Below are 18,144 nucleotides of genomic sequence, written 5' to 3' on the forward strand. Positions count from 1 at the left end.
TGGCCAGAATGAGTGGAAGTATCTCACTAGCTGTTTTCATAATCTTATCCATAGAGTTCCATCAAGATGCGATCAAGAGTGTTGATTTTTAGGGCTTCCCTGGTGGCGCAGTGGTTGAGAGTCCGCCTGCCGATGCAGGGGACACGGGTTCGTGCCCCGGTCTGGGAAGATCCCACATGCCACGGAGCGGCTGGGCCCGTGAGCCATGGCCGCTGAGCGTGTGCGTCCGGAGCCTGTGCTCCGCAGCGGGAGAGGCCACAACAGTGAGAGGCCCGTGTACCGCAAAAAAAAAAAAGTGTTGATTTTAAAAAAATAAAATCATTTTAGTAACACAATCTGCAAATTCAAGCAATCCTTATAGAGGAAAGACACATTCCATTCAGTCTGGTCACGTTAGTATTCCTCTCTTCATCTTCCAAAACACTTCATCAGGGATGAAGTGAAAATGATTATTCAAGAAACTGAAGCAACACTGTAAAGACAGTGCCGACCACTAGCTACTTGGGAGGTTTTGGGGCAGCATCCACAAGTTATGCTGTGAATTTTAAGTTCTTATGATAAAAGTGACAGTAAGTCACCTCTTACTGTCTTTAATGTTCTTTAACCTCTTCTTTAATGTTCTAGTATTTTATAATGACAACCTGCTTTCAAAGCATTCATGGGTCCTCAAAAATCCCAGAGTCTGGTGACTGTTCCAGTGTGCACCTGACTGATGGATTGATGGGAGGGTTAGGTACACATGCTCAAGCGGAAACTCTATGTTGAAACAGGGACCAAATCATCCTGATATTGGTGGGCAAATTCCTCTCCAGTTTGTCTGGTCTTTATTCACTTTATTCAATTATTTTGAGAAAAAGTGATTTTTTCCTTAAAGTCTGATTACATTAACTGAATTCTAAGACAACTGCTTTTATTCAGGGTCATAGGCGAGGGGCAAGTTATGCAAATGGAAAAATATCTCCATCTGATCTTACAGATGCCAGCTGAAGCAGAAAAAAAGCAAAGGAAATAAAGCTGCTGGGCAGACCTGGGCTTTGCTGAGAATAAAGGAAAGATACTGGAAAATGAAAACAAGAGCTGTCACTCCCAGCGTGGCAGGCCCCCCAAAAATGGGTCTCACTGATAACCATTTCTCTGAAGTCAAGTCACCCCTTCACAAGTGACACATTAGTGATGGGGCCACATGGATGCAGCAGCTATGCAGCTGCTGGGGTTACATACATTGTTCCTTACGTCTGCTAATGGCAGATCAAGAAGGAATGATACCACATTCTAGAGTCTTCTAGAGTCTGGCTTTCAAAACAAATTCAGACCATTCTTTTCCCTGAGGCACCAGGTGACCTAGTCAACCTCCAGTTTTTCCAAGGGTACCAGTAAGGTAGCTAAACTGAGGGAGTGTAGACTGGGGTGCAGTCTGATTATTGCTCTGAAAAATACTTCACAGCCCAAGTGAAAAACTGGGGGCATCTGAGTAAGATACAGATTATGATCATGGCCTTGCAACTGTGTACAGCTCTTTGCTTTTTAAACAGATGAAATATTGTCACCTGGAGGTGATCTGAGAATTGAGTAAGACCAGGGGAAGGCTTTAGAAGTGAGAGATTAAAAAAAAAAAAAAAGGAAAGAAAGATAAAAGAAGTGAGAGATAAAGAGAATCTATCCTCTTGCCCGAGTGGTCCATGTTCTAGGGAGTTACAAAAACATTCTGATGCTACCTAAAGTTTAAGCTACAAAAACAATCAAGAATACCTGTTTACATTGACACATCTGGGCTCATCATGATTTTCCCCAAAGGTTTTATCTGACAAGTCATCAGCTTCTGGAGATGGAGGCCACTCGGTGAATTTGGATTTGAGAGGCCAATCAAACGTAGAAAGAGCTGAGCAATGGCCTCAGAGTTTGGGCTGGAGTGATATTATGGACAAAGTACAAAAAAAGCCCGGTGATGAGGTCACCAGATGTTGGACCTAGAACTTGATGAAACATTTGTTCACATCTGTCAGGTCTGACTTTTCCCTTGAATGCTTTCCTAAGAACCTGACTTATGAGGCAAGGCTTATTTTGTCCAACACAAGCATTTGGAACAAAATCCACCATTGATTTAAGGTAGGAGGGAACCTGCTTTTTTGGCCAAATGGCCTTTCCACTTAGTCTGCTATAGAGAAAAAAAAAAAAAGTTATAACAAAGTACTTTCACCCAAACTCCAGTCCCCAAAATTAGTGACTATAAACACAGTGCCCAGCACGTACACCTGGCATCATGGCACTAGTGCCTTCCTTACCCGCAGTTTTTCCTCGGTCTTGGTGGATTGCTTACAGTCGGGATGCCAAACGGTAGAACCTGGAAAGACAATGCACGGCTAAGAATAAAGGAAATGGAAAGCAGCCAGAGTCCCGTTAGACAGAACTTCTGAGAGTGGCCCTGTGCCCAAGTGAATCATGACAGTTCAAACTCCAGGGGAGTTTTCCACATCTGGTCTGAACTTGTTCTATAACAGTCATAATCCTAGACCACAGAGACCACTAATTGGGCACAAGAGTGTCTTGATGAAAGAGACTGTTCTTGACTGGGTGGTGGTTTTTGTTTTTGTTTTTAAACTGTATCATTATCCTTTAAAAGTAATGTCTGTGTGCTTAGCAACAGCTGCATTTAATTTCAGAAATATAAGCCATAAGCCATGCTTATATAACATCAAAACAACCAAGCAACTTAGATGAGGGCAATAAAGTCAAACCAGATCGCCTATAACCAGAAGCAAAACTCACTGAATTTTTTGTTGATCCAACAGACACAGGAGACCAATCTAACTAGCAGAAAGATTGAAAGTTACATTACAAATCCACAAGGTTTCCTTTAACTTTTAACCTTTTAATTAACTGCAAAAAGTCTTCACTTTTAAACTAATGAAGGCACTAATTCAGTGTCATCTTCTGTTCCTGGGTTAATGCCTCACTTTACAGGAGTGTAAAGCACTTTCTTAGATGGTACCAGTACCAAAGAACTAAGCAAAACACTTATATCCAATCAAAAGCTCTTTTCTTATAAGAATCAAATGTCTGCCTATATGATTATTTTACGCCTAGATAGACAATCTGTAATTTATGGCTAAGGCCTATATGTAAGTCTTATATGTTCACATAAGGGTATGTTCAAATGTGGGAATGGGCAGAAGAACTTGAAGAGGGACTTAAAAAGACCTAAGCAAATAAAGTTACTAAGTTGAAGACTCATAGACTTAGAGAACGAACTTATGGTCACGAGGGGGAAGGGAGGTGGGGGAGGGATTGTTTGGGAGTTTAGGGTTGACGTGTCCAACACTGCTAGATTTAAAATGGACAGCCAACAAGGACCTACTGTATCGCACAGGGAACTCTGTGCAATACTCTGTAACAACCTAATTGGGAAAAGAATTTGAAAAAGAATAGATACATATATATGTATAACTGAATCACTTTGTTCTATACCTGAAACTAACACATTGTTAATCAACTACACTCCAACATAAAATAAAAAGTTAAAAAAATTTGAAAAAGTTACTAAGTGGAAAGCAGTAAGTAAATGATATAAACTTAATAAGAATCTCAGTATGAATATTAGACTTTCTACATTTCATTGTTGAAATCTTTCTCCCTTCAAGCAGCAATCTGTGTGTGTACTTGAAAAGTATCAAATTAGAATAACTCTCAAATTATTTCACACCACTGAACTAAAATACTATTAAATTAATTAATACTATTAAATTAATGACTAAAATACTATTAAATTAAATTAATACTATTAAATTAATTTTATATCAGAATTACACTTTAATCCCTATTTAGCAGTAATTTCTATCTTGCTTAACCCAGGGCCAAAAAAAAAAAAAAATTAAACAAACCCAAACCAGGCAGACACACAGTCCATTCAGCACTAGCGTTTACTCTGAGGCTGGCTACAAAGCACAGGAAATCGTCTTAACGTGGAGAGCCAAGGGCCGGGGGTCAGGGCTGGGTCCAGGAGCTGCGTGCGCTGTGGAGGTTCTACTGAGCGGGCGTCCTGGCCCTGAATCCCGGGTGTGCACATGGTGTCACATGGTTCTCCAGAGGTCAGACACGTAGGGAATGGGAGCCAGAGAGAACATCTGATGCTGGGGAGGATGAAACTGCTCATTCTTCAAGGACGTGCCAAGAGGGCAGGCAAAGAACACAGAAGCCCAGCTCCAGGAGAGATTCACAACAATCCCCAAATCCTGAATGTAGCCCAAACTGAGTTGTTTATTTGTAGTATGAATGTGCTACACTCCTGCACAGCCTGAAATCACCCTCTCTATTCAGCCTCCAGGACCATGTGAACGTGCAGAGCTGCACCCAGACAGAACCCTGAGTCTCGGTTCTCAGCAGACACAGGGGTGACAGGTACTCTTGGGACTTTGATTGTGGGTGCTGTAATTGACACACTCAGATCTAAAACAGAGCCTGGAGACCAACTGAAGAATAAATCTGCTCTATGCTGAAAATGTAAACTGACACCTGCCTATTGCTCTCATGGATTCACAGCCTGTCCTCAGGGGAAATGCGTCATATAAAGCACACGTGAGACCACGGATTTGGTGCTTCTCACTTGCCCTTATTGGGCCCTTTAAAATTCAGTGAGATCTTTTTGCAGTACGTGGGCCTCTCACTGTTGTGGCCTCTCCCACTACGGAACACAGGCTCTGAGCCCATGGCTTACGGGCCCAGCTGCTCTGCGGCATGTGGGATCTTCCCAGACCGGGGCACGAACCCGTGTCCCCTGCATCGGCAGGCGGACTCTCAACCACTGTGCCACCAGGGAAGCCCCAGTGAGATCTTTAATCAAAATTTTTCAGAGATCCTTCTAAAGCTAAAAGGACGTTCGGGTTGTGTTTCTCATATAGCTAGCATTTTTAAGGGGAGAGTAGCCAAAGCTTTGCTCTAATACTCAAGAATCGTTTCCAGAGACTTTTCTTAGTTGCATAAAAACAAAAATTGAGACCGAAGCAAACCATTCATTAAAACTACACATTTGTTAAAAAAAAAAAAAAACTACACATACTGTTACATGCAGAGAGAGATGAAGAAATGACATGTAAAGGCCGATGAGACCCAGTAATTAGCAAAACTGAATAAGCAACAGCTCTCGTGGTTCTTGCTAATTTTACTGATAAGCCCTTGTCTATTTAATGACTCTTTTTCCCGCTAAAATTAGTAAAATGCTTGCACAGATGGTGCTGTTTGACTGGAGGAGAATCCTCCCCTAAAGCTCTCTGAGAAGCTTCAGAATTTTAGAGGAGACAAAAGCTAATCACAGCTGTACACTGAGAAATTTTCTCAAAATTATTTTCATTAAAAAAAAATAATTGAATGGCCCTCTGGTAATGAGCCCTTCCTTGACACCAGAAACTTCTCAATTTCTCTGTCAGGGACTTTGGGTGTGTTCTCTCACTCTCTGTCCCTCTCTCTTACACTATGACAGCTATGTCATCTTAATGGGATGAAGTACATCTGTGATGCAATTCACCAAATATGAGATTTTCTTCTTCCTGAAAGCCTGGATAAGAGCAGCCTGGGAGGTCCCCCAAAATCCTTCCCCCAGGACAGTGAAGTGAGAAAAGACAAAGTAGTCATCCAATGTGTAACATTTCTAGAAATGCTTTCCCTCATTTGATCTTTTGTTTCCCAAGCATATCCCTGGGGACTGGGTGGGAGGAGGGGGCACTGATTCTCACTCTTGCCTAACCTCCCTAGCAGCAAACATCAAGTCCAATTCATTCACCCAGAAGCAACTGCACTCCTCTGTTAACAGTCTCAGGGGCTCACTGCCAGGATGTCAATTGCTTGGCTGATTAATACTAACAGATGAGGTAACATTTGGCTACATTCATTCTGGATCCACGTAGCCCTGCAGCTAAAAAAATGCCTCCTTCTCTGAAAACAAACATAGCGAGGTTTTCTTTCCCCAGGTGGGGAGAACTTACTGGATTCTTGAGTCCACCTTACCTTGAAGATACATTTCCTCTCCTTCTGTGAACATCTGGTTGCATCTGCTGCATCGTGCACAGCTAGGGTGGTAATGTTTGTCACCTGCCTGCAAGAGGAGAGGTAGGAAATATTTTAGTCTATATTTAGTCTATATTTTAGTCTATTACTTTAGTCTATTACAGCCTCTTTTCTGGATGTGGGAATTTAGAGGAAAAGAGAAGAAGCTAAGGCAGGAAAAATAACTGTCCAATTGACCAAACTTCCTATACCAACAGCCCTAGAAGCTGGAGCTGATCCCACTGGATCTGGGAGGGGTTCAAAGACCAGCTACTTGTGCCTGCTATGTGAGGCTGCCTTGCCTCTTGAGGTTTCTGGCATCCAGTTGTCTCTCAGCTTGGGCTCTCCTGGACGGTTGCCAGTTATACAGCATGTGCCTGAGATGAGTCCACGCCACCTCCCAAACAAGCCCACCTCAAAAACATTAACATCCAAACTGATGTTGGAGGCCAGTGTTGGTTTGTACTAGAGCAATAAAAAGAAAGGCTACTATTTAGCAGGTTCTTGCTCTCCTAGCTAAACAGTCTGAAAATAATATAATCTACCCAGCTTACATCAAGATGAGAAAAACCATAGTAAAAGACATCATATGCTGCTTTTTATCTTGGAAGGAGCCCCAACTCTCTTCTCTGCTGCTTATAACAATCTTTTGCCAAAGTCTCATTTTAATTGTTTTCTGAAGAAGGCATTTTACTGAGGTGGCTCTGCATTATTCCTGGGCATTTCACATTCTTAAATATCACAGATGCCACCACAGTGGGTGTTGACTTCCCCAAAGCAAAGTGTCACTGGACACAGGGACAAATCTGTAGACAGGTGCCAAGTCCCTTTAGAGTCATGCTCCAAATGCATATGCCCAACGTAGCAAAATCCTTTCGTCCACATCTTCGCAAAAAGTCTCGCCACCCAAAACTTATCATATGTACTCTGCAATTAAATCATTTCATCAATCGACCATAAAAACATTTCTTCTGCATTAACTGTGCACAAGGCACTGCTGAGAGCCCAGAGTTAGAAGTGACTTCACCCCGTGCCTGCGTGAAATCTCAACAGGAAATCAGAGGTCAGGTAGTGATTCCTTTCTCACACTCCTGTAGAAACTATGAAACCAATTAGCTACTAGAGTGTGAGATGGTGGTCAGCTACCCAAGATAACCCAGTGGAAAAAAAAATGGAAAGTTATTTACAAGTAGAAGCCAGGAATGAAACGTTTTCAGTGGTGCCTGCCAGAAAATTCCAGAAGTGGAATTTTGCTCTTATCCACACAGCATTATTTATTTAATTTTTCGGCGGGGGGTGGGAGGTGGGATGGGGGGGCATGTGAGGGGAGTATAGGAAATGTTCACACAAAGTAGCCCTTTCTCTTCGGCCATCCAGGGTCCAATGTGAGTGAAAGGAGGAAGAGAAAATATTACTCAGTTCTAAACTGTGTTGGGTCAGCTGGGATATCAGTGCTGGGAGGTCCCAGGCATTTGGACAATCTCTGAATTCTCAAGGAAAATGTAGGGGACAGAATTAAGGCCCCTTGACGGGAATCTGGTGTAGTCTGCAGTGAAAAGCACACGCCCTCAGTAAGCTAGAAATAGAAAGAAATTTCTTCAAGCTGATAAAGTGTATCTACCATATTTAGTGGTGCAGTATTAGAAGCGTTCTAAAGATAAGAACAAGGCAGAGGTGTACACTTTCACCAGCGTTTTTCTTTAGTCCTAGCCTATGTGATAGATCAAGAAAAGAAATCAGTATAAAGGTCACTAATAAAAGAGTTCAGTCAAGTAGCTAGATAAAAAATTAATATATAAAAACCAATAGTTTTCCTATTCACTAGTAATACAAATTAAGTCCAGGTGATGGGAAAACAGGTCCCTATTTGTAATAGCAACAAATAAACCCTTCGATGAAAGATCTACATAAGGATCTTAACTGACGGGCATGGAAGAAATAGAGACATATGGTACTTGCGGATGGGAAAACTAAATATAGTAAAGATGCCAAATTATCCAAAATGAACCTATTAATGCAATATATTCTCAGTCAAAATACACACAGGAGTTTCTTTTATAGAACTTGACAAGCTGATTTTAAAAGTTCACATGGAAGAAAAAAATGCACAAAAATATAAAAACTGCTTTGGAAAAGAGAGTGGCAGTGAAGGGGGTTTTTCCCTTCCCGAATAAAAAGTTATTCTAAGGCTAAAATAATTAAAGTGTTCTAATATTGGTGCAGGGATAGAAAATAAATCAGTGGGACAGAAGAGAGGAACCAGGTGCACAGCCATACATACAAGAGAATTATGATAAAGGTGGTGTTTCAAATGAGTTGAAAGAAATGGGTTATTCAATTAACGGTGAGAACAATGAGTTTTTCACTTAGAGAGAGTTAAATCTAGAGCCCTAATTCACAACCTACACAAAAACAAATTGTAGAGAGGTACAAAGTTAAAAGTTGAAACAAAATCATAGAAATATTCGAAGAATATGTAGGACACTGTTTTAACAAACTTGGGAAGGCTTTCCTAAGCAAGGCAAAGCCTAGAAACAATAAAGATAAATATTGACTGTGGACGTGTGCCTGCACATACACACACAATCTCTAGACATAAAACAAAGTTACAGACAGGGATAAGATACCGGTCACGCATTTCAGAGAAAAGATTATTATCCAGAACTTATAAAGAGCATCTACAACGAAAAATAAATGGCAATATGGGCAAAAGGCAACTTCCAGAGGAAAGGTCGATAACCCCCCAAATAATTAGCTCAACCCCACCGGGAATCAGGGAAACACAATTTAGAAAAAGGGTGTTTTAAGTCAACAAATTGGCAAAGATAAGAAGAAGGCTAATGTGAGGAAACAGGCATTCTCACACTGTTGGCGAGCAAAATTCTTTTTGGAAAGCAATACTTATTGAAATTTAATGTATACGTACATACTACTCCCTGATGAACGATTCCACTTGTAAAAGCCATTCTACAGAAATTCTCACACATGTGCCCAAAAGTGTATGTATTAAGGATATTCAGTTTTGAATTACTTATAACAGCAAAGAACAAGGAAACAGAAGCAACCTAAATAAGAAAGTAGTGAAATAAAATATCAACTCACGTAGCCATTAAAAGAAAGAAGTAAACGTATATGTATTTATATGGGAAGAGTTCAAGCAAACACTATTAAGAGAAAAAAATCAAGTGGAAAAATAATGCCTGTGATATGGCCACATATAGTAGTGGTCAAAAGTCTGGAGATACTGGGGTAAGTGTGACTGGATTCAAATCCAGTTTCAGCACCATGTGGTCCCGTAAAGGTGACAATCTCCCTAACCTTCACTTCCACAGCTGTAAAATGGGTAGAATAATAGCACGTAACTCATGGAGCTGAGGAGAGGGCTAGTATATTGCTTGCCCTCACCCTCTGCCCCCCAACATCCAGCCCTATAAGTCAGGCACTGTTACTATTATTTATGCCGGAGAGGACACGCATATATATATATACGTATATTGATTTTATGTGTGTGCCCTGCACGGAGAGAAGATAGGGAGAATGCACACCAGTTAGTTTTCCATGGTTCCTTGTGGGGAAAGAGGAAGGAGCAGGGTGGGAACCTAACAATTTCCTTTACATGTTTCTGTATTGCTTTGATCTTTTACAAGAATTCATTTTTATGTTACTGTGTAATAAGGAAATAAAAGACTAAGAGGAAGAAAGTCCACTGTCTCTTGGAGTCATAACACCCAACGTGATCTTGGGTAGATCACAAACTCTTGGAAACTCTATTGCAAAGCAGAGATATGAAGTTGATGGTGACATTAACAATAAAAGTGAACGTTTTTATGATTATTCTGTGTCAGTCACTGTTCTACATACTTCATCAACATTCAGTCATTTGTTTAACAATAACCTCCTAAGGTTATTATTCCCTACTTTATAGATGAGGAAGCTGAGGCTTGGGGAGATTTAGTAAACTTGTTCCTGGTCACACAGCTAGAAAGTGGTAGGGCCAGGCTGCAAACCCAGGTAGTCTGGCTCTGGAGCACATGTTCCTAACCAGTACCATAACTAATAACCATACAGTACCCCGCTGCTGTATCTACCTCACAGTGATGCTAGGGTGAACGATCAAATGACATTTTGAAAATGTTGTGATGTACTGCATACAATAATAATAGGAATAACAACCTAATAATCCTTTGCACAGAGATGGTTCCAGGGCCATCCACAGAAAGGCTTGTTAGCGCGGTTTGGGATGCTGACAAAAGGCTCTCTGGATGCTGCCGCCCTTTCCCAAGGACAGGCAAAGGAGAGTAACTGTGTTACATGAGCTGTCATACAAGATGGACGGAAGATTTGTCAAGCGCTCCTGTGGCAGGGCTCTGCTCTGTAAATCACGAGCAAAACCACTGCTAAGAAACTCCGCCAGCATAACGCCAGGGGCATCGGTCTTGACCCGTGCACTTGCTTCATCCCATGATGCCGAACGTGTCAAGAGATACAGTGAGCCAGAACCGAAGGGCAGTGGCACAGCCGTTTAAAAGTCTTTCTGTTTGTGCAGCAGTGCAGGCCTGGGGGGCGGGGGGCACAGGGTCATGTGCTCAGGATAGGGGAGCCCCTCCTTTGCATGTGTGAGCCACCCCATCTCTGTTTCACTTCTTCTTAACACAGGAACCCATGATGGTTCACAGACAAGCCCTGTGCACAGGGCCAGGAAAGGTATCAGAGCCGAACACAGACGGGGTTATATGCAAACTAACCAAAAAAATTGGATGTAGCTGAATCCAAAGCATTTAAATTAGAGTCATTTTTAGAAGAAGGAAAAGTATTTCAGATCATGAGCAAAATGAGACTAAACAGCGTCCATCTACAAACAGATGAGGAACACACAATCCACTGTGGAGAGGAGGCTGTTGATTGCAAACTTATTTTTTTTTTTTTAAGATTTAATTTTATTTATTTTTGGCTGCTTTGCGTCTTTGTTGCTGCGCGCGCGCTTTCTCTAGTACGGTGAGCGGGGGGCTGGCTACTCTGTTGCGGTGCGCGGGCTTCTCATTGTGGTGGCTTCTCTTTGTTGCAGAGCATGGGCTCTAGGCGCGAGGCCAACTAACTTCAGTAGTTGTGGCTCGCGGGCTCTAGAGCGCAGGCTCAGTAGTTGTGGTGCATGGGCTTAGTTGCTCTGCGGCATGTGGGATCTTCCCAGACCAGGGATCGAACCCTTGTCCCCTGCACTGGCAGGCAGATTCTTATCTACTGCGCCACCAAGGAAGTCCCCGAGTGCAAACTTTTGAAGCACTGTGGGCTCTGTTGTGACAGGTGACTTCATGAGCAGTGATTACCGGGTACCTGTCCCCAGGCCCACACCCTGGAACACCAGCTCTGCCTCAACCCGAGAGACCAGATGAACCTCTGGGGCTCACTACAGCCCTGTCATCACCATTTTCCGTCCATCTTTGTACCCTGCTGTTTAAAAAATTACAACCTTATTTTCACATATTCAAAATGCACACGTTAAAAAGTCCACATTCTGGCTGGCATATAAACTCTATGGACCATAAACGATTTGTTTATTTAGTTGAGTTTTATAAAAGCACCTGCATACACATTCCAAGTGCTAAAAATCACTTGCCTTTAATGGTGCTGATTAAGTCACACTTGTGTGGTTATTATTCCTATTTAGTTAATCTCTAACTTGAAGTATAAACTTTATCATACAGGTGAGAACACCATCTGGGGAAATACCACCTGCTATAAAGCAAGAGAAAGGAGCCCTGAACTCCTTGTGGACACGGGGTGCAGGGAAAGGGTTACAAGATTCAGAATCAGGAGACTGGGGTATTATTTCTTTATTTCTTACTCATGGGACCTCAATTATGTCACTACTTACCCTCTCCAAGGCCCAGGACCCTCCTCTGTAGAAAGTCCCATCCTGCTGTAAAATTCTATGATTCTGTGTGAAATCCTGTCCCTCTACAAGCGCACAAGGCAGTGTTAACAGAAAAGTAATCTAGGTAGAGAAAGAACATTCTTGATGGCAGGGAATGGAATTTAACCAAAGCCTCCACAGCGTCTGGCAGCCCGGAGGCGTTCTGACGCCCTAAGCCCTGTGCAAGTGTCAGGCCACTGGGAGCAGAAAACAGAACCCCGTCCTGGGACAGAGAATCTGCTTAGCTCCGGAATGGCTCACTGCCCTTTTCAGTTTCTCTTTACCCCTTTTCTCTTGGAGTGCTTTACTCCTGATACTGCCCAGGAGATATGAAACATGGCCGTTGAGGTCAGCCTTCAGCAATTTATAGCTTATGCCACGCCTCCTTCCAAAAAGGACTTCCAGATGCTTATCAGAGAGGGCTGTGACCTGAAAACAATGGAACAAAAACCTTAGAGGAAAAAAAAAATCAAAAGGCTCCACACTCAGGCAAACATGTTTGTTGGGATCCGAGCTTCTCAGTAGATGAGGACAAAAGGGAAAATGGGCCACGAAAGTCTCACCGTGGGAAAAAAATGGTCACATACAATTGTCACTAGAGAGGCAAGGTTTCCTGATTCTAAATTAGTAACAGTCACCGCAGGCTGAGGTTCGGTAGGGTCTTGCTCTGTTCCAGGCATGGGACCAAGGGCTCTGAGTGACGGCCCTCAGACAGCCCTGTGAGGTAGGTGCTATTGTACAATCTTGTTCTGCAAGCAAAAAATGAAAGCTCACAGTGAACAATTTCTCCAAAGCTCCCAGTGCTTCCAAAAAGCAGAGCTGGGCTGTGAGTCCAGGTCGCCTGACTCCAGGCCTCCTCTTGCATAAACTGCCTCGAAAAAGCACCAAAGGAATTCTCATAGGGGGACCTCAGTTCTGGAGCAGCAAAACAACTTCCACACTGATTTCGATGATGGCTGGAAACGTCCAACTAGTTGTTTCTTACAGAGACCCTTGAGAAAAACTGAGGGTGTAGCACTGAAAGGTCGTTGAATGAAATCATTCTCACAGAGGAAGTTAAACTATCAAGGTCTAGGTTTGCAGTCCGTTTTTTTTTTTCCGGTACACAGGCTTCTCACTGTTGTGGCCTCTCCCGTTGTGGAGCACAGGCTCCGGACTCGCAGGCTCAGCGGCCATGGCTCACGGGCCCAGCCGCTCCACAGCACGTGGGATCTTCCCAGAGTGGGGCACGAACCCGTGTCCCCTGCATCGGCAGGCGGACTCTCAACCACTGCGCCACCAGGGAAGCCCCTGCAGTCTCATTTTAAAAATCTAACCTGATTCAGAGACGGTGCTCAAAATACCCAAAGGAGTAAACAAATTACATTTCTGTCCCTGAGACTCTCGCAAACATGGGTCTGGTTGATGGTGCTTTCAGACTAAGGACATGCAAACACTTGGAGGTTAGTGTGTTGGTCTAGGTCAGGGGTTTTCTAACTTTTCTGCACGTAAGTAACACCCAAGAGCCTTTTAAAAATGGGTTCAGTGGCCCTGGGGTGGGGCCCAGAAATAAGCTGCTTTTGTTTTATTTTGTAAGCACTGACCTAAGTCCATGCAGATCATTGTGAACTGGGGAAACCTGACAGTAGATGAGGAAGCCAAAGGGAGTAACAAGGATGTTGCTTCCGTGGCAGGTGCTTGGGTGGGGAGGGAGAGGCAGAATCACACTAGTTCCCATTTTGCTCCTGTAGAAATGCGATGCGAGGGCTGACTCAGGCTTTTCTGCGTTTGTTGTTTTTTTCCCTTGGAGTGGGAGAGGTTTCCAGTGCAACTGGACCAACTTGATCCTGAAGCTGCCACTCCCCTGGTTCCGGACGCTTTTTTTTTCCTGATGCAGCATCCTGTTGAGGCAGGATCGTGAGGGTGTGCCGTGGCCCAAAGTTTGGATCCTGGGCAAAGGTGAATAAATCAGTCTGCCCAGGCAGCTTGCACAAAGTCCACAGGGCTCCCCACAAGTCTGTGCACAGCCAGTCTGCACAGAGAAGAGCATGCTGCAGCCCTGCCACCTCACCGACCATAGAGCCCCAACTGCGGCCCTTGCTCCAAACATCAGGGGGAGGGGCGGCGGCTGGTCTTCCCCAGAGAAGATGCACAAAACGGTACAGAGGGAAATACGCAATGGCATTCCAGCGCTCTGGTTCCCTCTGACCAGCTCAAAATATAAAAGAATAAAAAAGGCTGCAACATCCCGGTGTACCTGCATACTGGCTTTTGGCAGATGGTTACTGCCATCTCATCTCCTTCCAAGGAGTGAAGGGCAGAAACTTTTAAGCAGTCTTTGCAGTTTAACAGTGCTAGATAAACATTATCTGTAGATGTGTGCATTCCTGAAAGACCTAACTGGTCTCTTTAAATTGATCAGTAGCGTCAGTGTAATCTTTACCAAAAATCCCAGTCAGATTATTTGTACATTGACAAGCCAATCCTAAAGTTTATATGGCAATAGGAGAGTGGTACAGCTACTCTGGAAACCTCTTGAGCAGTATCTCAAAAAGTTGAACATAAATATACCATGCAACCCAGCACTTCCACTCCTAGGTTTCGAACTCAAAGAAATGGTAACTTCTGTCCACGCAAAGACTTATACACAAAAGTTCACAGCAGTGTTCTCCAAAAATAGCCCCAAACTGGAAATAATCCAAATGACTCTCAACTAGTGAACAGATACACAAAATGTGAAGCGTTCAAATCGTGCAATACTGCAAAGTTACTGCTTTTAAATGAAAGGAACTGCTGATACATCCAACACAGACAACCCTCAACAACGTGCTGTTAAGAAGCCAGACACGAAAGGCTACACGTTGATTTCATTGCTATGAAATTTCTAGAAAAGGCAACCGGAAAGAGATACAAAGTAGATTGGTGGCTGCTGGAAATGGAGATGGGAATAAGATTGGGCGCAGGGTTGACTGCAAAGTCAAAATGAGGTGATGGAAAAGTTGTAAAACTGCATTGTGGTGATGGCTACACAGCTGTTTAAATGTAATAAAAATAAACTGTATTTTATGGTACATAAACTATTCTTTAATAAAGAGACAGGACAATTAAAAAAAAGAAAGAAAGAAAGAAAGAAAACAGTAGGGAGTGGGGGAAAGACCTGACCGGAAGACAAGAGGAACTTTCCTGTGCACTGTTCACAAGGACACATCAGGGCGTGCATGCATTCATTCCTTTTGGGGGGGGGGTCCAGATTCCTTTGGAAAGCTATTGAAAAATATAGACTTTTTTTTTTTTTTTTGCAGAACAAAATATACCTGCATATAAAGAAAGCTAGATATATGTGTGCAATATTGTACTGTTAGCAGTTGTCTAAAGACGCGAACATTTTCAAAGGGATTAGAAAACAATTGCCTAATTTGCTAATCTAATCAGTATTTCTCTTTCTTCAGAGGAATCACTATTCTCTTGTACAACAAGAGAAATGGAGCTGCAGAGAGATTAAGTAACTTGCTGGGGACCACATGAGACGTTGAAACGAAAACCTAGGCTACGCCATTAACCTTAGTATCGCTACTGGGAATCTCTCAGGCTGGTTCTTTGGCTGTGTGCTTTCATGCACAATATTTAATTGGAGTTTTCTCTGAACTTTTGAAGCAGGTGACATCATCCTTCATGTTTTATGGTGATCAAACCGAGGCTCAGAGGCCAAATGACTTGCTGCACCAAAACCAAGGTCACACAGCTAAGTGTCAGAACTAGGAAACATCCCAGGTCTTCGGACACAAGTTCGATTCTCTTGTACTGATATCACCACATCATGGATACAATACTTCTCTTGTTTCAGAAATCTTAGGCAACTAGAAAAATAAATAGAAATATCTTGTGTGATATAAAAAGATGGCCAAAATGATTGAGAAGTTTTGTTAACATGTATTTTGAATAGTTTGCCAAATGTCAAGGCAGTGCAAATAACTACACTGAAGGCAAAACATAAATCTGAAATGCACGGATATCGGCATTTGAAACTAACCTCTCCTCTCTGGTGCTCCCACAGCTCTGGGCTTGGGCTGTCCCACACATTTAACTTTGCCTCGAACGTTACTGAAATGGAGAAGGACGATATGGTCCTTGCCCCCCCCCATGTCCTCAGCCTGCCTTTCGTCCGTGGAAAAACTTTAGCCAAAGAATAAGTTTAATCAGAGAAGTGAGAAAATGCAGAAACAAAGGAAAACAGTCAAAGGAGACCAAATAATAATAGTTTAGTCATTAAACATAGTCAAGGACCTTTAGGTCCTCCGTAAGGGCTATAGACAATATTCTGAGCCGTATCCTGCAAGCTGTCTCATAGATACTGAAACCCCCGCCAGGTGGAAGAAGTGAACTACATGATGACCAGGCTGTAGTCATGGCATAAGCTGCCACAATTCCTAGAATTGGCCTCAAAGAAACGGAAACGAATGGAACCTGAAACTGAAGATTAACTGTACCTGAAACAATCAAGATGATGCTGGTTGACCACCGATGACCAATTTCAAGATGACTGTCAGAGCTTGACAGAGCGTTGGCCTTTGGACAGGCGTCCACCCTCCCTGGTTGCCAGCATCGAAAATAAAACAAACTTTCCTTTCCACCAACCTGGCCTCTTTATTGGCTTTTGAGAGGTGAGCAGCCGGACCCCACTTTCAGTTACATTATGGCTAGGCTGTCTGCTCCATCCCACTGTCCAACATGGAGTAGAAAGAGATGGGCTTTGGAATCAAGAGAACGCAGGGTCTGCATTCTGACCTTGCAAATGGTGTGGCCTTGGGCACTCTTCTGGACTTATTTCTTCAACTGTTAAAACTGGCATAAGAAACCCTGCCACATAGCATTGTTATGAAAATTAAGTAACCAAAGGCAAGTTCAGTTCATACCAAAGTAAGTATCTGGGACCAGTAAGTGCAGGTGAGCTTGCTCCCTCTCATTCACGTTAGACTATACATCCCTTTAAAGACGCGGGCCACACATGTGTCATCATAGCTCTTGGATCTCTCTTGCTTTCCATAGAGCAAGTTCTCTAGAAATGTCGGGTAAATTAATAGGCCAACAGAAGCCCTTATCCCCAAATCTCTAGAGGCTGAGCAACCATTTCCTGCACAATTATGGCCAAAAGAGAACTAAAGGATGAACTTCAGAGCCCCAGCTGTCATTTCGGTATTTACCTGTTTCCAGATACTAACGCTAAGCACCTCAGAAACCATATTCTATCCGACTCTCCCTACAACCCTATGATGGGGTTATTATGTCCATTTAACAGATGAGGTAATTAAAGCTTAGGGACATCAAGAAATCACCCAAGGTTACTCAGTTAGCAAGGAATGGAACTGTGGTCTAAACCCCAGTCTGTCCAACTCCAGACTGTACTCAGAAGCACCAGGTCCTCCAGCCTCCCTACCCTCAGCAGCTCCATTCATGAGGGGAGACCCTTGCTGGGATCTGCCCTAAAACGGCGTATTTCCTATGACTTTACAGTATCATCTTTCAACTTCCTTTTTTTTAAAGAATACAAATAAAGGTTTATTGTACCAAATTAAGGTCTTCATATTTTACAGTTTGCTAAGGCTCAAGGAAGACTAGATGATTTTTAAAGACCTTAACAAAAATTTTACTTTCACGATCCCTCCCACCCCCAACTATTCAAACGGTGTGATAAATGTTATAAAAACAAAACAAAAAACCAAAACCACTAGAAATAACACCAAGTCCTTTAAAAACAACTCTCCCAAATGTTATTTCTTGACGTAGGTGGTCTTTGTGGTTTGGGACAATGTGATCCTAAATCCTTGTAAAGCAGTCCTGGCAGCTCCAGCCTGCCTGTCATTTTCAAATCCAGTTAAGTCATGTCATGTCTCACAGATATTAAACGTACTTCCTTGAAACCAGGAACTGATTAAGTAGCATGGATAACATCATCTCATTAGTCTCTTCCGAAAAGTTATTAAGGAATACAACATAGTTTAGAGGGTAACCAGGGACCCAAGGATTTGGGGTTGAATTTCCTTGGGTGTTAGCTAGACTTGGTATTCCCTGACCAAGGTAATTGTTGTTACAGTCTGTTCTACAATGTGGCTTTCTTTCTTTTCTTTGTTACAAAAAATGCCATGCATTTTACATATTATATCACAATGTTCTCCCTTACCAGGTAGGCAGGAAGTCCTGAATGCACTTTTTTTTTTTCC

General features: G+C 42.8%; 1 protein-coding gene across 4 annotated transcripts in view; it reads right to left on the reverse strand.

Moving 5' to 3' along the window:
* The window catches only part of ABLIM1 (actin binding LIM protein 1), a 227,776-nt gene that overhangs the window by 47,486 nt on the left and 162,146 nt on the right, over positions 1-18,144 (reverse strand). For all 4 annotated transcript variants that reach the window (XM_060127222.1, XM_060127223.1, XM_060127221.1 and 1 more), the window contains 2 exons: positions 5,998-6,085; positions 2,283-2,341 (listed from right to left, as the gene is read on the reverse strand). In XM_060127222.1, the coding sequence (XP_059983205.1) occupies positions 2,283-2,341; positions 5,998-6,085 (147 nt within the window). The remainder of the gene's footprint in view (positions 1-2,282; positions 2,342-5,997; positions 6,086-18,144) is intronic.

This window comes from Lagenorhynchus albirostris, chromosome 16 (genome assembly GCF_949774975.1).
Source record: "Lagenorhynchus albirostris chromosome 16, mLagAlb1.1, whole genome shotgun sequence".
Taxonomy (NCBI): domain Eukaryota; kingdom Metazoa; phylum Chordata; class Mammalia; order Artiodactyla; family Delphinidae; genus Lagenorhynchus; species Lagenorhynchus albirostris.